The 23691-nt window shown below is 52.3% G+C and overlaps 2 protein-coding genes across 3 annotated transcripts in view; both read right to left on the minus strand.

Annotated features, from left to right (window-relative positions):
* The window catches only part of LOC132663426 (F-box/WD repeat-containing protein 12-like), a 50769-nt gene extending 35685 nt beyond the window's left edge, over positions 1–15084 (minus strand). The window contains exons 1-4 of the mRNA XM_078436092.2: positions 14822–15084; positions 12081–12118; positions 4422–4585; positions 3875–3993 (exon numbers count right to left, since the gene is read on the minus strand). Of these exons, the coding sequence (XP_078292218.2) occupies positions 3875–3993; positions 4422–4585; positions 12081–12118; positions 14822–14989 (489 nt within the window). The 5' untranslated portion in view covers positions 14990–15084. The remainder of the gene's footprint in view (positions 1–3874; positions 3994–4421; positions 4586–12080; positions 12119–14821) is intronic.
* Positions 15085–16211: 1127 nt separating this feature from the next.
* Positions 16212–23310, minus strand: CDK20 (cyclin dependent kinase 20). Of its 2 annotated transcripts, XM_060610255.3 has the most exons (8): positions 22974–23309; positions 22434–22547; positions 20124–20312; positions 19790–19911; positions 19543–19605; positions 18753–18876; positions 18276–18431; positions 16212–17220 (listed from the first exon to the last, which is right to left on the minus strand). In XM_060610255.3, the coding sequence occupies exons 1-8, from the start codon at positions 23046–23048 to the stop codon at positions 17023–17025; spliced, it is 1041 nt and encodes a 346-aa protein (XP_060466238.2). In that variant the 5' UTR covers positions 23049–23309; the 3' UTR covers positions 16212–17022. The 2 variants fall into 2 exon arrangements, with proteins under 2 accessions (XP_060466238.2, XP_078292219.1); XM_078436093.2 differs by lacking the exons at positions 18753–18876; positions 19543–19605 and having other exon boundaries at positions 22974–23310.
* Positions 23311–23691: the final 381 nt, after the last annotated feature.

Here is a 23691-nt window from a genome sequence, read left to right on the forward strand (position 1 = left end):
GGCTGTTCGTTTCACAAATGTACTGTTTTTGTTCATTCAACAATCATTCCCTAGTGCATACAGGGGATGCACAGGGGGAAAGAGCAGGGTCCCCACCCTCACGAGATCCACGCAGCAAAGAGCACAACACGGACGTTGGAGAGCAGTGGCTAAACTGAGGGTGTGTGGAAATTCCCCAGGGCTGAGAGGCACCACCGGGACTGGGGGGCGGGGGGCCAGGCGTGCACACGGTGGTTACCCAGCTCCACTGAGGAAGGCCAGCCAGGGAGCGCAGCCTGGGCCACTATGGCTGCATAGAGAAAACTTCTCACCTGTCCTCAGGCAGCCCCATTTAGATCGGCTAACTCAGGCTCGCAGGTATGAATATTCACAGGGCATGTCTGTGCTGCCCTGCGCAGAACACCCCCTTTCCTATGGCGTGCCCTGGCCGAGGCCCGAGCTGGGTGATTCCACAGCCTCTCCCAGGACTGTACAACCGGAATCGGTGGTAAAGAGTCAGTGCCAGTAGGCCCAGGGTACTTGAAGGGGGGCAGAGAACCATCCACTAACCACTCTTCCAGTGTCCCAGGGCTGCCCCCTGGGCTTCCTTTCCAGTGCCGGGTCATTACGACCTTGTTCTAGCACATGTGCATTGTACCACGATCTGTATCTCTTTCCAACCAGATGTCTGACTCCTCTATGGGTTGCTTTCTCAGCTGATTTCTGTTGCTCAAGCAGCAAGGTGATGACCATCATCAACCAGCAACAGCTCGGCGAGCAGGAGCTGGGCACCAGTGATGGGGGAAGGGCAGGGAGTGTTGAGGAACACAGCGTCAGTGAAGAAGGCACGAGACTCCTGGTTGCAGGAGGTCAGGGGGACAGAGCGCAGGAACGTGCCAGGGACTGCAGGCCACACGCCTGCCACAGGAAGGAAGGGGGCTCTGCTGGTGGCACCAAGACTGATGCCAGAAAAAGACAAACTCAAACCCTAGAATTCTCCGGGGGCAGCGGATACAACCGGATGGACAGCCAGATCAGACACCAGTATCACCAGTCAAAAATGTGGTCTCAACAGATTAGGAATATTTATTCACTTCTGGAAAAGCAAAATGTTAGTTCGCCTCTTGGCTTGGTGTGAACAGCTTTTACACAATGATTGTAATACTAAGAATACACATTATTATGTGGGGACGGGAAGGTTATCCTGTGTGGATGTAGGAGGAGGAAAGAGGGGTCGTCTTCTACAAGAGATTTGCTCGTACACAGTACTGAGTTTGTGCAACCAGGCAGAATGTGCACAGACTGCTCTGAAACAGGCCCATGATGGAAACACAGACCACACGCAAGTACAACTTGGCCCACTGCCCATATTTGTATTTTGGTGGAAAAAAAAAAAAATCAAAGGAATACTTCATGACACATAGAAACACGTGCACCTGTCCATCAGCCACATCACGAGCTCCACCAGAACACAGCATATCTCTCTTTGCTCTCCGCTCCTGCAGGACAGAGCTGAGTGGTTGCAACAGGACCACAGGGCTCTTTCCAGAAAATGTCGGCCGAGCCTGCACCAAAGCACTCTCCCCTTTTTTTTTAATGTTTTTATTCCTTTTTGAGACAGAGAGAGACAGAACATGAGCAGGGGAAGGGCAGACACAGAATCCAAAGCAGGCTCCAGGCTCTGAGCTGTCAGCACAGAGCCTGACGCAGAGCTCGAACTCACAGACTGAGATCATGACCTGAGCCGAAGTCGGACGCTTAACTGACTGAGCCACCCAGGTGCCCCTAAAAAAATTTTTTTTAATGTTTATTTTTGAGAGAGAAAGAGAGATGGCAAATGAACAGGGAAGGGGAAGAGAGAGAGGGAGACACAGAATCTGAAGCAGGTTCCAGGCTCTGAGCTGTTAGCACAGAGCCTGACACAGAGCTCGAACTCACAGACTGTGAGATCATGACCTGAGCTGAAGTCGGATGCTTAACTGACTGAGCCACCCAGGTGCCCCTAAAAAAATTTTTTTTAATGTATATTTATTTTTGAGAGAGAAAGAGAGACAGAAAATGAACAGGGGAGGGGAAGAGAGAGAGGGAGACACAGAATCCGAAGCAGGCTCCAGGCTGTGAGCTGTTAGCACAGAGCCCGACGCGGGGCTCAAACTCACAAACCACAAGATCATGACCTGAGCCGAAGTCGGATGCTTAACTGACTGAGCCACCCAGGCGCCCGCCCCTTTCAAGTTGAGAACCATGTATCTGGGCAGCGCTGGGCCCTCCCAGCCGCCAGGTCTCCTGCCGGGTCCCCACCCGGAGCCACACACCTCGGCTAGGGGTCTGCAGCTGAGGCGGGTCCTCAGAGAAGGCACAGGGAGGCGGGCAGCCCCCCACACTGGCGCACGCAGGGCCCTCCCATGAAATGACCCTAGAAACCAAGCACAAGAAAAAGGAACCCAACAACAACTGAAAACCTGACCACGGAGCAGAGAGAAAGGACACAAATGACTCTGGACCCTTTAAACAAAACAGAACAATAGGGGATAAGAATGGGGACCTGGAAACTAGAGAAGTTTCTGTAAAGTAGGCAGACAACATGTCCTCCGAAGCATGCAGATTGCGAAACCGAGTCTACTAACATAAACACTGGTGAATTGAACCGGGAACCGGTTCAGACAGCACTTGAACAGTGGTCACCTCTGGGAAGAGCTGCTGAGAACAGGCAGGTAGAACTATTTCACTCATGAAATATCTCCTAGTCCTGACTTTCCCAAACCCTCAACTGTTTCACTTTCATGATTCAAAAGCAAAATAAATTGTAACTAACCACAGCCCATCCCCAAAGTCCCCCCACCCAGCACCACTTGCCTCTGTCCCCAGACCCTGCCCCAGCCCCCTGGCCCTCACGACCTGGCGAGAGCCCAGCTAAGGCTTTTGAGGCTCACTCACCACCAGGAGCCTCGGGTGGCCTCTCAAGTGTCCCCATGTGGCCAAATGTGGTGCACACCCACACTTACCAGACTCTACCGTGACATCTGGGCAGAGCAGTGACCCCACGGCTAGCACGGGGGCGCAAAGACGCAGCTCCCAGTGGTCTGCTTCCCTCGCACACTGACAAGGAAGTTTGCTGAGAGTCAGGATGCCCTGTTCACAGGGGCCGGGGGGTCGGGGGAGCCCCTCTGCTCTTGGTGCACGAGGCTCCCATGAGCAGGGCCGGGCACTTCCAGCAGACCTGACCAACGGGGACATGAGCAGGCTCCCTACCTAATGTAGCAAGGACCTGGAAAATCGTGAGTTGATCTGTAGTTATCCAGGAAGAAGTCCTTTATAGGAGGTTGGGTTCTGTCTACATGCACAGAACCCATGGATTTACAGGGAACCACATGATTCAAGACTCCGAGACACCTTCCCTCTTGGTCTCGGGCTGATGGTCTATAAAATCATGATGATAACAATGCACATATTGCTTGGCTGCTGTGAGAACCACATGAGAAAATAAGACCAGGAAGCTTTTTAACTGTGACAACCAAGCATGAAAACACCGATCGTGTTATCAAGGTCTCAACACTTAATTGGTATACGAGGGTAACTAAAAGTGGCAATTGTCTGGGAAAAACCACCCAGATTGGACACTGGCTCCAAAGTAGACACCGCAGGTCCGGGACTGGCACTGAGGCAGGTGGCCACCTCTCCGAGGCAGGCAGCACAGAGTCAAAGGCAGATCAGGCTCCATCTGCGATCAGACCTGAGTTCCAAGTGTGACCAGGTCTCCTGCAGCTCAGAGTTCTCGTCTGTACCACGGGGATCCCACCACCTCCAAGCTGGCCAGGAGGGCTGAATAGCTGGCGAAAGGGAAAGACCTCACTGAGACCCAGCGGGTCACACCCTGGCCCCTCCGCAGGCTCACCTCCTGCACATCCCAGGCACGGACGGTGCTGTCCGAGGACACGGTGCACACCATGGACTTCTCTTGCCCATCAAACCGGCACTCCTTGGTTGAGATGTAAGCCAGCTCGTCTATCTCTCCTGGAAGAGAACACAGACTGGCCTTGAATGCATACACAGATGCCTGGGATATGGACACTCAGACTGGGGAAAGACAGGCAGGACACTCATTCCTCTTGCATTCTCAGAAGCACACAGGTGCTCGTTAGGGGTGAGCAGTGGACAGAAAGAACTAGGGCTTCACACCCTGGACTGCCCCACTCCACCACCCACAAAGCCACAAACAAGTGCCTAATATCTCTCTCTCTTTCTACTCTGAAATAAATGTAACGATTCCTTCTTCACAGGATTACCGCAGGCACCAAGTGACACAGTGCAAATATAGAACGCAGCAGGGCACGTACTCATCAAGTGTCACCTTCCTGCTCAATGGCTGAACACCAAGTCCCACGACACTCGACCAGGAGTGAGCAGTGGGAAAGCACGCAGGACTACATTCCCCACCATACCTGTGTGCCCGGCAATGGCTTTGCAGATGAAGTCCTTCTCTGGCCGCCCACATTCCATTCGGAACTCCAGCTCGGATCGGCAGAGATAGTACTCTTTCCATGTTTGTGTGCCCAAGGTCATCTGGGAGGTTTTACATGATGACCAGCGTCTCAGACACAGCTGCCTGGAAAACAGACCCATGATCCCAGGCAGGACAGAACACACATTAGAAGAAGGTACTGTGGTGTCGACAGGTCTAGCTTTGATTCCTGGCTTCACCATCTAGTAGCTTAGACAACTCACTCTGCCTACCTATGCCTTAACTGTCCCCAACGTAAAATGGGGAAAACAAGGAAGTGACAATGAGCAAGCGCTCACCACCATCAGGTGTCAGTGGTTCTTGTGTATTAGCCAGTTTTCCTGACACCCCCATGAAGTCTACATGATCCCCTTGTATACGACAGGGAACTTTAACAATTGACCTAAGGCCAAGGGCATGCAGCTTTGGTCATGCAACTGCCATTCAAGAGTATTTCTTGAAGTCTCCAACTCTTACTGCTTAATTGCCTATTTCTCCTCTCAGTTCTGCCAGCCCTTCGTGTATTTTGTCGCTGTTATTAGGTACATATATGTTTATAATTTTTTGATCTTCATGGATAGACTTATCATGAAATGGCATTCTTTCTCTAGTAATGCCTTTTTGTCTTAAAGTCTATTTTGTCTGATATTAGCATGGCCATTCCAGCTTTCCCTTGGTTACTGTTGCATGGTATATCTGTTTCCATTCTTTTAATTTCAATTTATCTATGTCCTTGAATCTGAAGTATGTCTCTTGTAGACAGCATAAAGTTGAATATTGTTTATCCCTTCTAACAACCTCTTTCTATTGGAGTGTACATTAAATACACTTAATGTAATTAATGATAAGGCACAATTTATGTGTTATTTGGCTACTTATTTCTATAAGTTAGATGGATTTTCTCTATTATTGCCTTCTTTTGTGTTAAATATTTTATTTTTTAATTATTTTTATTTTTGTGAAAGAGTGAGAAAACAGGTGCAAGTGAGGGAAGTGGGGAAAGGGAGGGACAGAATCCCAAGCAGGCTCCACACTTAGCCCAGAGCCTGATGCAGGGTTCAATCTCAGGACTGTGAGATCATGACCTGAGCTGACATCGAGAGTCAGATGCTTAACCAACTGAGCCACCCAGGCACCCCTTAAATATTTTCTGATATACTATTTTAATTCCCTTGTCATTTCTTCTATCATGTTTTTTGAGTTCTTAGTGGTTGCCTTGAGGATTAATCTAGTTTTAATTAATATCAATTTAATTTCTTTTTCTTTTTTTTTTCCCAAGCAGGGGAGGAGCAGAGAGGAATCCCAAGCAGGCAGGCTCCATGATGTCAGTGCAGAGCCCAACACTGGGCTTGAACCCACAAGCCATGAGATCATGACCTGAGCTGAAATCAAGAGTCAGACGCTTAACTTACTGAGCCACCCAGGTGCCCCAACAGCAACTTAATTTCAACATTATTCAAAAATTTTGCTCTTTTGTAGCGCCATTTCCTGCTCCTCTCAACTGTGCCGCTACATCTACAAATTACATTTTACATGTTAAATATACACGAATAGAGACTTACAGTTGTTTTATGCAGTTGTCTTTTAAATAATACAGAAAAAAGAAAGACTTACAAATAAGAAATATATTTATACTGCCTTTTCTATATGCCTATAGAGTTACTTCACTAGTGTTTTTTATTTTTTAATGTGGATTCAACTTCCTGCCTAATGTTCTTTCATTTCAATATGAAAGATTCCCTTTAGGACTTCTTGTAGGACAAGCATATAGCAACAAACCCTCTGAGCTTTTTGCTAATCTGAAAAGGTCCTCATTTTCTCCTTCATTTTTCTAGACATACAATTCTTAGTAACAAGCTTTTCTTCCTATACCTTCAATATGTCATCCCATTACCTTCTGGGCTTCATGGTTTTTAATGAGAAATCAACTGGTCATCTCATTGGGGTTCCCTTCTACATGATGAGTTGCCTCTCTCTTGCTGCTTTCAAGATTCTAGGTCTTCAGCTCTTGATTACAATGGGTCCTTTTAAATATTTTATTTTTAAAAGCAATCTGTACACCAAATGTTGGGCTTGAACTCATCACTCCAAGATCAAGAGTTGCATGCTCTACTGATCGAGCCATCTAGGTGTCCCTCCAATGTGTCTTGATGTGGAACTCTTTGTGTTTATCCTACTTGCAGCTAATTGAGCTTTTGCATGTATAAATTAACATTTTTCATCAAATTTGGGAAGTTTCCACACCTTATTTCTTTAAATATTTTATTCCTTCTCCCTTTCTCCTCTCATTCTGGGACTCTTGTTATACAATGTTGGCATGCTTGATGGTGGCCCACAGGTTTCTTAGGCACTGCTGACTTTTCTTCCTTCTTCATATTGATTCTATTCTTCAGATAATCTCCACCGACCTATCTTCAAATTCACTGATTCTATTTTCTATCTGCTCAAATCCTGAGTTTTTTAAATTAAAAAGGTCAGGGTGTCTGGGTGGCTCAGTTGGTTAGGAGTCCAACTTCAGCTCAGGTCATGATCTCGTGGTTCACAAGTTCAGGCCTTGCATCGGGCTCTGTGCTGACATCTCAAAGCCTGGAGCCTGCTTTGGATTCTGTGTCTCCCTCTCTCTGTCCCTCCCCTGCTCATACTCTGTTTCTATCTCAAAAATAAATAAAACACTTAAAAAAGTTAAAAAGGTCAATAGTATACTTTTCTACTCCATAATTTCTATTTAGTTATTTTTATAATGATTCTTCACTGATATGCTCTATTGGATGAGACATTGTCCTACTTCTAGTTCTTTGTACATGGTTTCTTCTAGTTCTTTGAACATAATGAAAATAGCTGATTTAAAGTCTTTATCTAGTAGGTACAAGGCCTGGTCTTTCTCAAAGACAGTTTCTGTTGTTTGCTTTGTTTCCTGTGTAGAAGCTACACCTTATTACTTTGCATGACTCATTACTTTTGTTGAAAACTGAACATTTTAAATAATGTGGACCCTGAAAATCTGACCCCACCCCTAGATTTGTTGTTCTACCTCCTTACTGTTATTGTTTGTTTAGTGATGTTTCTGAATAAATCCTGAAAAGCCTGCATTCTTTGTTACCTGTGGCCACTGAACTCTCGCCCAGTTAAATTAGTGCTCACTAATGATTGGACAGGGATTTCCCAAACACCTAGAACCACCAACTCTCCCAGTCATCACCAAAGGGCTTCTGTGCATGTTGGGGCATGGACTCAACACCCAGTAAGGTAGTTGACCACTCTGCCCTAGACTTAACTTCCTACTTGCACAGAACCTCAGGGTTAGCCAAACATGTGAGTGTAGAGCCTTCTTAGGTCTTCCCTGAGTTTGTGCACAACCCTGTTACACGTGCCTGGGCTTTTTAGGAATGTGACAGCTTTTCAAGGTCCAAGTCCTAAAGATGTCACATCCTCGGCTTTTCCTTTTAAGCTTTTTGGTTAGCCTACTTGTTTGCTCAATTGCTGTCCATCAGCTCTGACAATCACAGAGTTCATCAATTGTCTGTTATTATTTGGACAAAGGTCCCAAAGAAAAGGCTTTTCATACTGGGTGAACTCGAAGTCAGACCAAATAGAAACAGTCTGCCCATGGGGTCTTCCAAGAAATACCAGACAGGTCAAATAATGACAATTTTCCAGGAACGAAAATCCAATCCCATCCTTCTCCCTCCAGTGACTGCCAGGCTCCTGGTCTCACTGTGATTGTGCGCTGATGACATTCAAGGCTAACACAGAACTGGAGGGCTTTATGGGAACAGGGCAAGAAAACCTGGTGTTCTAAGATTCAAATATTTCTTCTTGAACAAACACTTCCTAAGCTACTACAAGTCTCTTGTTAATTTCCAGAGTCCTGAAAATATTGATTTTGACACTTTGTGTCAGTTTCCTCATTGCTTTTAGGGAGGAGAAAAACTTCAAATCCACCATTTCCCAAGAGCCTGCGTTCTGAGCTTCCGTGCGACTAGTGTCAATTCTCTGACAGCACCTCTCTCATGAGACTTTTCAGGAGAGAAATGTTAGCTCAGCCACACTGTAGAGAACTACAGAATCCCCACCCGGTCTGTGGGCACCAGAGCAAGTGAGACACGGCTTCTGCCGAGGGCACTCTCAGCCAGTGGTTGGGAGGAGGATGAGCAGAACAAAAGCGCGGGGGAGAAACGTGGCGTTTCAGGAGGGGCAACATGTGGAGCTATGGGTACTGAGCACCAAGAGCGGATGTCCGGCCGGGAGGGGGCTGGGGAGGCTTCACGGGCAGAGGCTTCCAGCATTTACTGTCCCCACAGCTGAAGTGGCATCACGTGGCTCCAGCCCAGCACTCCTACCTCACGGAGAACACAAGGTCAGGTGGGAAATGCAGGGCTCACGGTCCGTGGCCTCAACAAGTACCACACCCAGTCCTCATTGCCTCTCCACTCATCGAGCACCTCCACGCCAGGCCTGTGCTAGGCACTAGGGACCTTCTAACACACGGAGAAGGATCCACCACCTGCGCTCCGAACGGGTTTTACTGTGTTTTCTGGAACTCTAGTCCTTCTATCAGAAGCACCATATTGGCAGCCTGTGGGCAGAATGGACCCCCAGATTATTCTGTTTGGCTTGCACAGGATTAGCCCAGTGAACTAGCTGCCGACACTTAAAACTCTTGAGTTTTCACATAAAAATCAGGAAAAGGCAGGTGGTCTGGTTATGCTGAACCTAAATTCCCATTGGACAAAAGGGGTCTGGAGCCACATGAAGCTGAGCCCTTCACACAAGAACGAGCCCTCGGCTTCACCGTCTCTTTTCTCTTCTGGGTGGTGAGACCGACACACCTCAAACCACCACTCCTGTTGTTGGCTTTGAGTTGAAATAAGAAGACAGATTTCTTGCACCCGCACCTCAATCTGAAAAGTGTGAAAACAAAAGCTAGACCAAGAAAATAATGTGGCTTAAGAAAAAGAGGAGAAGGCACATTTCTTTGTGGAAGTTAAGTCTATTTCTACATATTACACACTCAAAACTTAACTAGGACCTATGAGCAATACTGAGAAATGAAAAAGTGATTTGACAAAAATGAAGGCAGACCATCAAAAAGGTTGAAGTATGAAGATGAATAAATTATGTGATATGCCTCTGAATTGCAATATATCAAGTGAAAAAAATACTGATACCAAAACTTTTCAGATAGCAACTAATGACAAAATAATCTATTGTACACAACAGAAATTATGTACCTTAAACAAAAGCAAATACCTGCGATTTTATTTCTAACCAAAACATAACGCTTACTGTATTGAAGAAACAGAATTTAAAAGGTCCTGAGGCATTAAAAAAAGGACCTTGCAGCATTTCCAACTAAAATTACACAATACAGGGGCATCTGGGTGGCTCAGTTGGTTAAGGGGCTAACTCTTAATTTCAGCTCAGGTCATGTTCTCATGGTTCATGAGATCGAGCCCCACTTGGACTCTGTGCTGACAGCACGGAGCCTGCTTGGGATTCTCTCCCTCCCTCTCTCTGCCGCTCCCTAGCTCGCAGTCTTGTTCTCTCTCTCACTCTCAAGATAAATAAACTTTAAAAAATTAAAAAATAAAAGAAACAAAATAAAATTATACAATACATATTAAAAATACATGACCAGTTAACTACATTAATTTACTGTGTCCATGAGAATTTCTAACGGGCCTGGAGAACTTTGGGGCCCGGTCCTCATAAGACACAGCATCAGAAATGACATGCATGTGACCACAGATGACAATGCTCCTGAAATGCTGTTGTCCCAGCTCCAGAAACATAAACTCAGTGTTTTTTGTTTTGTATGTGTGTGTTTTTTTAAGTTTGAGACAGAGAGAGAGAGAGAGAGAGAGAGAGCGAGCGCACACATGAGCAGGGGAGGTGCAGAGAGAGAGAATCCAAAGCCTGATGTGGAGCTTGATTCAAGAACTGTGAGACCATGACCTCAGCCAAAACCAAGAGTCAGATGCTTAATCGACTGAGCCACCCAGACGCCCCTAAACCTAGGGTTTTTATAAGAACGCAGTCCAAGGATACAATCTTGAGGAATGACTTTATGCTAAAAGTTTAGCCCCAATTATGAAACAGTGATGAACTGAAACTACTCTGTGACTTGGTTTGCAAACGCCAAACCATCTACCCAAGGCACCTGGAAGCACAACGTGATAACACACACATACGCGCAGAGGTCAGGTGATAAGCCGCAGAAGACAGTTTCTGAGCTGTGGGAAGGAACTCACTCCCATCACTCAAATTCCTTCCTGGCTTCTCAGCAGAGATAAGAACAAAGAGCAGGGTTAGGGCTGGCTTCCTACCTATCCCAATGTGGGAATACGGCTCTGCGAGCACTTCCACAAATACACCAACCCAGGAGTCAATCCATTTATTTCCCAGGACACAATGTCATTGGGAATCACATTTGGGAAGACAAAAAATCTTGTCCACTCCCCTACAGAGAAATCAACGTCCAGAACTGAATGTTCTCTCCAGAGACATTCCCCAAAGTGCAGAGATGAAGACTGGAATCCGATAAAAGCTCTCTTCAAGACTAACTGAAGAGATCAGCATCATTTTTCTAACAAACATTAGCAATAAGAAGTGGATGAGAAGCAACAGATGCCACAGAACACCGAACACGGCAGTGGCAGGCCTGGCATCCAGAATCCTCAAGGACCACAACTGCAACATTACCCTGAAAGCAAAACCCATCAAGCAGAGATTCCCTCCAAGCGTGCAAGATTCTTTGTGTGTGAACAGCTGTTTTCCATCATAAGTGGCTAAAACTAAACACAGCTCCTAGTGGACGGCCAAGGCCACGGCCTGTCTTGTGTTCAGCAAGAGAGAGAAGATGTGAGACTCCTCTCTTGGGTCAAAAGGAGTCAGGTTCCAAAGGAAAAAAGAATAAGAAAAAAACTTAATAAATTAACGATTAAGATATTTTTTATTTTCAACTTTAATTTTTTACATTTTTAAAAATTCTAATACCATATGCGTTCATATACAGCTATGTTGTTACACCAAAGATGAGTTAAAATAAAAGTGATTTGGAGGCACCTGGGTGGCTCAGTCGGTTGAGCGTCTGACTTTGGCTCAGGTCATGATCTCACAGTTCCTGAGTTCGAGCCCTGCGTCGGGCTCTGTGCTGACAGCTCGGAGCCTGGAGCGTGCTTCGTATTCTGTGTCTCCCTCTCTCTCCGCCCCTCCCCTGCTTGCACTCTGTGTCTCTCTCTCTCAAAAATAAACAAACATTTAAGAAAATTTAAAAATAAAAAAATAAAAGTGGTTTGTTGATTTGTCTTCTATCAGCTGGCCACATGCATCTGCTGTACATATCTGCCCAAGTTTGGTGCTCCTGATGCGTGTCAATCTCCCATTCAATTAATAAAATCTCTTATATTTCAATATACTATAAAAAAAAAGTATTCACTACATGCATGACAGGAGTAGTTCCCCACTGACAGGTGCTACGGATTGTCCTTTCTGATGTACTCAGTAGAGCCAGACACCCGGTGCTCAAAACACTTACACACTACACCCCTCACCTTCGCAGGACCCTCTCCTGCCCACGTTTGGCTCTTCCTTCACTTACCTCCACAGTTCCTTGGTCCCTGAAACCTCATTCCAGACCTAGAACAAGAGGACAGAGAAGTCTGGTCAGTCTGTATGCAGTTGGCACCTAGCCTGCCAGGCACCGTAGACGGGACAGAGAGCTAGATGAGACTCAGTGCCTGTGGGCAAGAAAACTCACCCTGGGGAATCAGACATATGTGGACGGCCCAATAAAAACAATCAAGAGTGAGAAAGGAGAGTATAACAATGTCGGTGGAGCTGAGGGGCTCAGAAGTGATTACTGACAAAATCCCCAATAGCTGAAGCATTCCAGGGAGAGAGAAAACTACTGGAGCAAAGACTGTGAAGTGTGAAAAAACTAGTGAGCATTCTGCCTTAAGTGGAGTAAAGCGTTCTGGGGAAAGGAGCTGGAAATCTGCTTAGACCCAACTCGCAAAGTCGTAATGGCAAAACCAGTGAGAAGCCACTTGGCAATTGTGAATGGAGGAGTGGCGGGGTAGCCTGTTTAGTTAGATCACTGGCTCCTTCGAGAAGGAAGAATTGGAAATGAGGGCAGGGCAACAGGTTCCAGAAAGGCTGCCGCAGCGGAGTAACTAAAGGCACTGGCCTGGAGGGTATCCCAGAGACGCCAAGGTGGTAGAACAGCCGTCTTGGGAGACGGTCAGCCCTGCTCCCATAAACCGCCCCCTGCAGAAGTATTTGAGAGAGGCTCGGGATCAGTCAGTCCTGATCTGAGGGAACCAGAGTGTCATGCCTGCCCTCACCCAGACCCACAGCTGCATCCTGGGACGCCCTGGCCTCTCCAGCTAGGCCAGCCTGCATCCCGGAGCCCACACAGCTTCCGAGGGAACCACTCTGGAGAGTTGTCTGTGGTCCAGACGCACTGAAGGCCCCATCCCAGAACCTGGCTGTCCAGTCCCTGGCAGAAGCAAACACCATCCTCGCAGCCCGGGCCCCGCTCACACAGCCCTTGCTCACCTGCTGGATCAAAGTGCCTCGGTCTTTTTGGCAGGAATGTGAAGTTTATAATTTGCAGAAATCAAGCCAAGACAGTCAAGAAGATTTACGCATTTTCCTTTTATGGAGTTCCCAGTTCAAAACCTAATTGAGACCTTATTTCCCAAACACAGAGTATGGTATGATGTGCAATATAATCTGAAAAATAAATACTACCCACCCAGAGGACCCCTCTGTTAGATGCTGGCCTTCACGACAACAAAGTGAGGCAAGGATAAGTGACTTCATCTTACCCAGCAGGGAAACCATGTCCCAGAGAAGCTTGTGCTGCCCAAGGCTACAAGTCGCCCTCCTTCCTAACTCTGCCCCTGCGCCATCCCTAGCCCGCTGCAGGGATCCAGTCCCAGCCCTGTTTGGGACTAGCTGGGTGGGACTGTCTCTTTGTTGGTAAAAAAGGGGATGAAAACCCGGTATTTTACCTGACACATTTTAAATCTAGTTATGGAATCCAAACACGAATCTGTTTATTGATCTTTCTGTAAAACGATATGATAATGTGTGACAATTAATAAGGAAAATCTTCAGGAGGGCCGCCTCGGTGGCTCAGGCAGTTAAATGTCTGCCTTGGGCTCAGGTCACGATCTCATGGTTTGGGAGTTCAACCTCACACCGGGCCCTCTACTGTCAGCACAGAGCCCACTTCAGATCCTTTCTCTCCGTCTCTGTCTGCCCCTTCCCCCTCACGCTCTCTCTCAAAATATACATAAACCTTAAAAACGAAAAAAGAAAAAGAAAATCCTCTGGAGACCAGCAGGGGGGCTCTCAGGCCACAGCCCTGGTCAGTTGCAGACCCAGCACCTTGCAAACCAATGCTAGTTTAGCTACTCCTTCACTGCCTCAGAGGGAGTAAGATTTCTCCCCACCCCACCTCCCAACAGCCCAGCAAAGGAGACTGTCACAGCCCAGCCAGGGAGAAGCCACCACACTTCCAGTCCCCAGTTTACTGCAATGGACTTTTAGTTCACAACAGCCCTTCCAGCCTCGCCTTCCTCTGTAAAAGAGCCTCTTCAGCTTTCTTCTCTGGACTCGCCTATTGTTTTGCCAGGCCCCGCTGGTCTTGAATTGCAATTCTCCGTTATTCCCAAATAAACCCATTTTTGCCGGTAAGATAACTGGCAGTTTTCTATCTAAGGTTAACAAATGTATTTTAGGTTCCTTTATGAAATTCCCTGACTCGACAAGTATTTACAAAGGGCACGCTGGGTGCTAGAGACAGGATGCTGGCTGTCAGGCATGAATCCAGCGGGGGGAAAGCGGACATGAACTACATACACTATACCAGCAGTTAAGGGGTACGGAGCCCTAGGAGGAGCCGGCGCAGGTGCACACGGGGCGGATGACAGCCAGGACCCAGGCGTGCGGGCGCCCTGACCCCAGGGGACTCACCACTCCCAGGAAACTCTTGGCTTCCCAGACAAGACCCAGAGGGAAATTATAGAATGTCCCAGAAGAGGTGGGAGGGGCAAGGAAACAGGCCCCCCAAGCCCATCCAGGCAGTGAAGGCTGATGGCAGGGGGGCCGCAGCAGACCAGCGAACAGGGCTCTGGGAGTCCCCGGGGCGGCGGCTCGCAGCACCCACACAAGCCTCCAGGTCACCACCCCGGCCTCAGCGCGCTCGGCCCACCACGGAATTGGCCGCCGGACGCCGCCCCCCAAACGGGGAAACTGAGGCCCAGAAAAGGGCCAGCCTTGGACACGCAGGCACCATAAAGCCAGTCCTGCCTCCCGGACAGGGCGCGCTACCTTGTCCACCTGGGCGGCGCAGAGCAGGTCTCGGGCCTCCAGGAAGGAGAAAACGTGCAGGAGCTCATGGAACCCAAATTTCGGCTCCATCTCGCCCGCACCGCCCAGCCTCCGCCCTCCGGCCACGCCTTCCACGCGCTTCTGGCCTTCCGGCCAAACCCCGCCCATCTCGCCACGCTTCCGCCCCGAGGGCCAAACCCCGCCCTTCACGCCGTGTTTCTGCCCCGCAGGCCGGGGAGCTCGCCAAGATGCTTCCTTCCGCTCCGGACGGCCAAACCCCGCCCATCCCACCCCACTTCCGCCCCGCAGACTACACCCACCCAGTGCTCAATGCTTCCATTCTGTTGGGTCAATCCTCTGCCAGCCTGCCAGCCTGTCACCCTCTGCCTTAAGCTGGAGCCAGTCGGCCCCGCTCCTCCCTGACCTTCCACTTGCCTCTGACCACCCCTTGGCTCTCACTCTGACCTTCACCCCTGCACTGACCCTCACGTTGGACATTGTGGCGGTCTTGAACCCAGCCCCTCCCAAGCCCTTGCTCTGGCCTTTTGACTTCACCTTTGACCTGTCCTCCATTTCGGACCCTTGCCGCTCTCAACCTGGCCTTTGACATGGGCCTCTCATTTACCAGATTCGGGCCTGCCCCTGGTCCTGACACTCATCCTTGACCCTGACCCTCCTCCAACCTCGCCCTGCTCACAACCCTCAACCTTGCCATCCACGCTATCCTGAATCCCTACCCTCACCTGACCCTGACACTCACTGTGACCACCACTGGGATCTTCACCCTGGCCTCACCTTTGCTTTCACAGTGACCCTCAGCCTCACTCTGACCTTGACATTCAAGGTGAGGTCAGGTTCAAGGGCAAGTTTAGAGTATCCTGTGGATGGAGTTGGTGGAGGGTCAGTGATCCAGACGTGGGTACAGGCTCAAATTTATACGGAGCTGAGAGCTCCCAGAAATTAGCTAGACTGGAGCTTGGCATCGACAGAAGATGTGGCTGGACAAACAGGCAGAGGACAGATCCCTAAAACATCAGACCTCTCCCTGAAAGCAACGCTGTGTCTATTGTTTTGTATTTCCCCAGAAGCTTGGAGGCAATGCCTGGCAGTGTCACCTGTGCTCAGGGCTGACACAGGTTTAGCCACATGAAGAACAAAATGCACATTTTAAGAGTAAGCGATTGCTAAGGATATGTTTGTTTCTCTGGTCCGTTTTTAACTCTTCCTGAACCAGGACTGTACTGTCTCAACAGGCCCTATGAAAAGTCTTAGGTCTAACAGTGAGTCCTTCCCTGGTTTTTCTCTTCTGCCTTCTCTTAACCCTTTCATTTCTGTGTAGATTATAGAATCAGCTGATCAAAATTTATTAAGCAAGCAAACAAGAGCCAACTGGGCTTAAATATTCGGATTTACTGAATTAACAAATGACTTCCAAGAATGCCTATCTCCTCACTTGCTCTGTACCTGAGTAAGGAGGTGGCACGTCTGGTCCTGGCTCACCCTTGTCCTCAGGGTAGAGATGCTGGTAAGTGGCTTGACCCTGATCGGTCCCCAACCTGAGCCATCCTGGGGCTTGAATTCTGCCACTGCACCTCCAAATGGGAGCCCCACTGCATGAAGCCCCCAGGACCGGAGGAGCCGTGAATGGAGCCGCATTCCTGGTGACCACAGAGAAACAAGGGCCGGGAAATGATGCCTGCCACCTTGGCCACTTCCCTCGGTAGGAATGGAGGAGGGCTGACACCAGGCAGAACTACCTGGGCTTTTTACGATAAACCTCCAAAGTGAACTAGCCTTCAATGCCTCTGAAAACAAAATCAAACAAAGCTGCCCTCCCACTCGTGTTCCCACGTGAGGACACCTTACACTCTCCGCTCCCCTAGATGGCTCCACCAGGGCCATCCCTGACCGGGAAGTCAGGGCCTGGACAACCAGCACCACGGCAGCCACAGCCACAGCCACAGAGCTCACGGTCTCCCTCTGATGGGTCAGTTGGCAGCACGCACATGGGAGGCCAACGGCACCGGCTGTAGGTCCTCTCTGCTGGAGCCGGATGTCCTCATCCCCAGCCTGGGAGCAGACCAGGTGAGGGGTGGACCTGGTGAGGCTGTGTGGAGGCCACAGGAGGTCGGGTCAGGCCCAGCAGAGAAACAAGAAGCCCAGGGGGCTCCGGGGGACAGGACGGCAGGGCGGGGCCAGCGTCAGCCCTCCGGGATGAAGGGCCGAATCAGCTCCGGGTTCAACAGTGACTCTTTGAGAGGCCGGTCCACGTGGAAGTCATGGACGTGGGGGGGGCCCGGGTGGGCCTTGGGGGTGGGTCCCCCTGGGCGCTGGGGAATCGGCAGCTCCGAGGGGTGGGCAGGCAGGGGAGCCGTGAAGAAGTACTGATGCAGGAGGGCCTGCGGGCGGCAAGCAAGGGACAGAAGGCAATGAGTCACCTCCCCGTCCCAACCTCAGCTCACCTGCCTCTGAGGGAGGATGGAGCACTGCCCTGCCAAGGCTCATTCCCACACCTGCTCCACAGCATCTCCACGTGCTCAGCACCTGAACACCGTTACAGGTTCTCGGGAGCCAGCAGGGGGCAGAACACAGCGCCTCCCCGTGAGTCTTCCCCAAGTCAGGGGTATGGGTGACAGACAAGACAGAGGAGAAAGGGACAGGGAGCGTCAGATGACTAGTGCTGTGTCAGAGCGACAGCGGAGGTTGAGGGGACCAGAGAGGCCGCGGGCCTGCAGAGCAGTGCGGGCGAGCTCCAGGGAGGGGTGCCGGAGCAGAGATCCCAGAGGCGCACAGTTAAGGCCTGAGGACACACAGCAGGCCTGGGGCCCGGGGGCGGGGGGAGAGTGGCCAGGAGGGTCACAGAGGTGATGTCCCCCAGCATGTGATTGCTCGGAGAGGGAGCCACAGGAGAGCCCTGCTGGGGTCTGAGCTGGCCTGCCAGGGGAGGGTGCCCCGAAGAGACACAAGCAGGATCTGAGAGGCAGTGGCGTAGACAGGGAGGCGGGCAGGTGGCCTTGGTCCAGGAGCCTTGGTCCACTGGGGACGGTGAGGCTGCGGGCATGGGTACACCTGAGAGAGGCTCCCACGTCAGCCCATGGTCCTGCCTCTCCTTCCCAGCCACACAACCCCTTTCCAGGTCCCCCTCGCCAGACCTCTGCTCATCATTTCTCCCTGAAAAACACCTCCCCAAGCTTAAACTGGCACCCCCCCCCGCCCAGAGTCAGTCCCACCTGCCCACCCCCAGGGCCCAGGAAGATGCCAGGCATGTGCAGATGCAGAGTAAATATCCACTGGAGGGATGAGGCAGCCGGTCACCCACAACCCAGGCGCGCTCTCCGGCAAGGTGGCCATGCCTTCTACTGGGGCCCCCGCCTGCCCGTGGCCCCCCGGGTTCTGGTGCCAGCCTATCACAGGGCCCCGAGTGAGGAGGGTCAGGGAAACGGGGTCACCCTACCTGGGAGGCTGAGATGCGCTGGCGCGGAGGGTAGAGGAGGAACAGCCCCAGCAGGTCCAGGGCCTGGGGAGACGCGTCGGGCAGCACCTCCTCCAGGGGCACAGGTGCCTGCTCCTTGAAGGAGATCTTGTTGTAGTCGGGCAGCTCCGTGATCTCCTAGGACCATGGTCATCAGTCCGTGTGGCCGTGGCCCACCTGCTCACCGGTCATCCCACCTCCCACCCCCCCACGTCTCAGGCATGTGTACAAAGTGCCAGTGTGCCGGCAGGAGGGGAGGGACAGGACCCGGCTTCCTGCATCCAGCAGGGCAGGATGGGAGGAGCCGCCAAGAGAGGCCAGAACAGTGGTCTGGGGGGACGGGAGGGGGCCAGGGAGGTGTGGAGCCACAAGAGAAAAGGCACAGAGGGTGCTCCTAGCTGTTGGGGGGAAGGGAAGACACCTGCCCCCACCCATTCCCCGCCGGGAACCCCTGCAAACCGGCCAGACTTGAGGACTGGGGGTGCCCAGGATTCGAAGCACACAGCAAAGCTGCTCGATGTCATTCTCCCCAGGGAAGAGAGGGGATCCGTTCAACAATTCCCCCAGGATGCAGCCCACAGCCCTGCAGACACAGACCCAGACAGCTCAGAGATCTCCCCACACCAGTTCGGTCGCCTCACACTATGACACAGATCTCCCCACACTGCACCCACAGCCCACACTAGGGCCAAGGAACCACAGAATAGCACAGCAGCTTCGTACCTGAGGCTACAGACTCGTAAACAAAACCCACAAGCCTAGAACACAGACCACATCCCCCTCTCCAACAGCTCACTGGCCTCAACCCTAGAAAACACAGCAACCCCCTCAGTGGTTCTGAGACTTCTCAGAGCCTCAGTTTCTGGCACACGCAGCCACCGTCTCTCACTCCTCACTTTCTGGGACAGACCTCCAAAATAGCCCCTAAATCTCAAGTGCCTAGGCAAGGGCAAACCATCCTACCCAAATAAAGGCTCAGAGCCTTCACACCCAGGCATATAACCAACCCCTGCCTACCAGATTAGAGGATCCATGCCTTGAGCCTCAACTGCCTCCCTGACCCAGCCCAGATGCTTCCCACTCCCATCACACCTGACCCCCACCCAAGTGAAAACTGACCCCAGACTCCTTAGACACTCCCCAACGAGGGGAAACACCCCCAAGGCAACCTAGAGCTCACAGCACGAAGACACCCCCAAATGGCTTAGCAACCCCACATTCCCCCGTGCCCAGCCCACAGAAGTCTCACCACAGGTCGACGCCCTGGTCATACTGGCGGGCACCATACAGGAGCTCCGGGGCTCGATACCACCTGGGAGGAGGGGGTGGGCACAGCCAGCTCGCTAGTCTGACGGAGGCTGCCCAGAAAGGTCACCCCCGCCCCACATCAGCCCCACAAGCAATGTCTGAACAGAAGGTCCAGAAGCATCTCATCCCGGTGAGAAGGTTGGGGCCTGTCCTCTGCCAACTCCTGCCTGGGAACTGGCCCTCCCTACCTGGTGGCCACCTGGTGTGTGTAGAGGCGGCTGCCATCTGGGGAGAAGACCCGGGCCAGGCCAAAGTCTGCTATCTTGAGCTGGCCTGAGGCACTGATGAGCAGGTTGGCCGGTTTCAGGTCCTGAAGACACCAAAGGAGGCATCAGTTCCTCCACACCCCTGGAGGACCTTGGGGCAGGAGGATGTGGGAGGCTAAGCACCCGGGTCAGCCCAGGCCCCACCCTCTCCAGGGCCACTGACTCTGTGGTGTGGCCACACCACGGGTCCTGCCCCTCTGACCCCCTCTTCAAGGGCTGGCCCGCAGGTCCCACCGCAGCCCGTGCTGACACTGACCCGATGCACGATGTTGTTGGCGTGGCAGAATGCCACACCCTTGAGCAGCATCTGCAGGTAGCTCTTGACCTGTGCCTGACCCAGGGGCCTCTGGGCGTGGCGCACCACCTCGGCCAGATCCGACAGCATGAACTCGAAGGCCAGCACAAAGCCTGCGCCGTGCGGGAACACGGCCTTCAGCTGCACCACCTGCGGGCAGGCATCCCGTCAGCCCTGGGACCCATATCACTCAGACCCGCTGGGGGACCCCAGCCCCGCCCCAGACAGAGGACCAGGCGGGTGGGTGACGTGAGACCTGAGCTCAGAACCAGGGATGCGGAACTCCCAGTTGTTCCCCTCTCCAGAGAGAAGATGGTCCCCATCTAACACTCCACTCACTCACTCAGGGAAGAGGAGGTGGGAAGGTCACCCAGGGCAGTGACTGGGCATCCCCCCAGCCCAGGAACTGGAAAACCACCTGCAGTGTCCCCCCCCACCCCCTGCCCGTCACTCACACACACACAAACACACACAGGGCACAGGTCTCCTCTGGGCTCCACTAGGGCCATGAAACCCCAGCACCAGGAGAGCTGGACACACGTCACATACACTTCCCAAGGGACCACGGGTCAGCGGGGCCAGGCTGCACAACATGGAGCAGGAGCAAGGCCTGGCAGGGCCTGTGCTGTGCTCACAGCACAGGGAGACAGACAACTGAGCGAGCCAACGGCTGGGGTGTCCCGGTTCTGACGAGGACAGACAGAATAAATAGGGCGAGGGGAGTCAGTAAGGCAGGGATGCGGAAGGAGCACAGACAGAGGAGCACCAAGCACAAAGCCCTGGGGGCAGAGGGGACAGTGAGGCGGCAGGAGGGACACAGGCATGTAGGGTCCTTTACGGGAAGGACGTTTGCCCTGTGCTGAGGCCCGGACGGTACCCGTCACAGGGGACGCTTCAGAGGTCATGTAGGACGAAGAGGGGCTGCAGCTCTCGGTGTGAAGAAAAGCCAGTGGGCTTTTCCAGCAGGGAAGTGAAGGGTTTCATCCACACTTTTGGACGGTGGGGAGGGGAGCACCAGCAAGGAAATGGCGCGATCATTCGGGTCGGAGATGAGGGCAGCCTGGGCTCCACGCTGGGGCATCTGAAGGTGGGACCTCCAGGGCTGCTGACTCACAGGTGGAGGGCCCGTGTCACCCTCCCATGTATGGGCTGTGTGTGCAAGCCCGTGGACCTTTTTTTTGTTGAATTTTCTTAATGTTTGTTTATTTTTGAGGGGAGGGGGAGGAGCAGAGAGATGGAGACAGAGGATCTGAAGTAGGCTCTAAGCTGAGAGCAGCAAGCCCGTATGTGGGGCTTGAACTCACAAACCGTGAGATCACAACCTGAGCGAAGTCAGACATTCAACCGACTGAGCCACCCAGGTGCCCTGAGCCCGTGGACTTTTATTGCTGGTTTTCAGAATTTGAAGATAGCACCCAATCATTCCCCACGTCACACACATATACTCAAATACACAGAATTATAAAGGAAAAACAACAGAAGAAAAACCCTACCACCTACAATCAAACTTATAGCACTTTCTAGCCGACTTTACAACAGACAGGGTACGTACAATCCCACACTCACATATAGGTACACATGTTTGTACAAAACTAGGGCGCATAGTTTATGCGTTTTACAAGCAGTTTACAAAGTGCTTCTGTTACATAGCCAACATGTCATGGACATCTCCAGAGGATAACAAGCAAGTCAGAGCACGACAGGATACACCAGTCACCTCCCAGGGATGAGAGAGAGCACCGTGAAGAACAACGGGGCTGGGGGGAAGTGCCCCTCCTCGCGTGCCCACAGCGCCTCCCAGCCCCATGGACCAAGCCACGTGGGCCCTGCAGCCTCTGTCCGTCTCCCCTGCAGCACTTAAATCATCAGAAGTCCGCTCAGGGCCAACGCCCAGCACAGGGTAGGGCCCATGAGAGGACCCAAGGTTAGAATGTCCTCGATCAGACCCTGACCAAAGCCTCCCGGGACCAGCTGAGCGCCCACAAGCTGGCAGAGGGGAGATCCTGAAATGGGCCTGGCTGAGCAGTGGAGAACTCAGAATGACAAATACCTGAAACAGTTAACCCAGCCTGTGACCAGAACAGAAGCTCAATGGGTGGCAGTGATCATGATCATTAAAAATCACTAAATGCTTTATGGAAAGAAGTCAGTGAAGAAGAGAATGAGTAAGGGAAGAAATCAGTGGGTAAGAGGGATGAGTGTGGAGTGAAGCCGGTGGGTGGATGAGGTGGACAAGGGAAGGAGAGGCCCTCCAACCCCAGCCCCACTCACGTGCTGATTGTCCTCGATCTCCTGCAGGGCTTTGATCTCCCGCAAGGCCTGGTTGGGGATGCCATCCTCCAGCCGCCGCAGGGCCACTTTCTTGAGGGCCACGATCTCCCCAGTCTGTGCAGGACAGAACGCAGACACTGCCACCCATCCCAGGCTGGGAAAGGGGCCGCGGGGACGGGAAAGGCGCCACCTGGGTGGGACGCAGAGGCCCAGGGGCCTCATGGGGTGGGAAGGGAGGGAAATCAGGTACAGCCCGGGACCAGCTGTCCCAACGCCGCGCAAACAGCTAAGAGGCTTTCAGGCCACGCTCCTCGGGCACTCGCGGCATAGCTGCTGTGGCCTCGCGGGTGGGTGGGAAGCTTGCAACCCGGACGGCCCCCACTAATGGGGGCCAAAGTGGTGGGCGCACACCACGAAGCGGGGCGAGGAGGCAGGCGCAGCGGTGCACACGCGGGCAGGGGAAACGGTGGCGAGGGGTGGGGGGTGGGGCGTCCCTCGGCCAGGAACCGCTGCAGACGGAGATCCCACGGCCCCGCTCACCTCCACGTGCTTGGCCTTGAAGACGATGCCGTGCGCGCCCTCCCCGATGCGGCCCAGGATGCAGTACTGGTCCATGCAGACCCTCCGCACGCCCCGCCCCTCCCCGCTGGAGCGACGCGGTTGCCTAGCAACGGGCTGCTTCCGGGAGCCGGACCGGGCGGCCGACCGGAGCTGGGGACGGTGTCCGGGCGTCGTCTGCGCCTTCGCCGGTTCCCCGCGGTCCGGCCGCAGCGCGCTTCATTCGGGGGAAGCCATCGTGCGCGGAGGGCGCCAGCGCCGGGGCGGGGGATCAATGGCGGACGGCTTCCCCAGCCCGCAGCTTCTGGACGTCACGTGACGTGCGACGCCAGGGCACGCAGAGGGGGCGGTGCCGCGTGGTCGTGATAGGCCGGGATCGGGGGCGGGGCTACGCGTCTGGGGCGGGGACTCCTGGTGACTGGGCGGGGCCAACTCCTCCCCAGCCGGCCAGGGTTCCCCATCTGTAGCTGGAGATGCCAGCTTCAAGCTTACTCAGGAGTCAGTGAGGAAGGGAACCCGGTTCAGGACCAAGCTTTGGAAGGAGCATCAACGGGGCATCCCTTCTGGACGGTCAGCTGGGACCTTTTAAAAAGTTCGAACTCTGACCAGGAAGCCCAAGTCTAAGGCTTCTCATGAGGAAATATTAGGAGGAAGTTGCAGTGAGCGATTTTAAAGAAGTGTATACAAAGGATTTTGACAA

This window comes from Panthera onca, chromosome D4 (assembly GCF_046562875.1).
Source record: "Panthera onca isolate mPanOnc1 chromosome D4, mPanOnc1 haplotype 2, whole genome shotgun sequence".
In the NCBI taxonomy this organism is placed as follows: Eukaryota; Metazoa; Chordata; class Mammalia; order Carnivora; family Felidae; genus Panthera; species Panthera onca.

Bases quoted from the DNA above. Each gene is read 5' to 3' on its own strand.
- CDK20 (XM_060610255.3), bottom strand. From the start codon at position 23,048: ATGGACCAGTACTGCATCCTGGGCCGCATCGGGGAGGGCGCGCACGGC. The intron at 19,912-20,123 runs GTCAGTGTCAGC...TGGTGTCTTCAG, and splicing joins CCAACAACATCGTGCATCGG to GACCTGAAACCGGCCAACCT. The intron at 18,432-18,752 runs GTTTGCAGGGGT...CCATGGTCCTAG, and splicing joins CCAGTCCTCAAGTCTGGCCG to GAGATCACGGAGCTGCCCGA.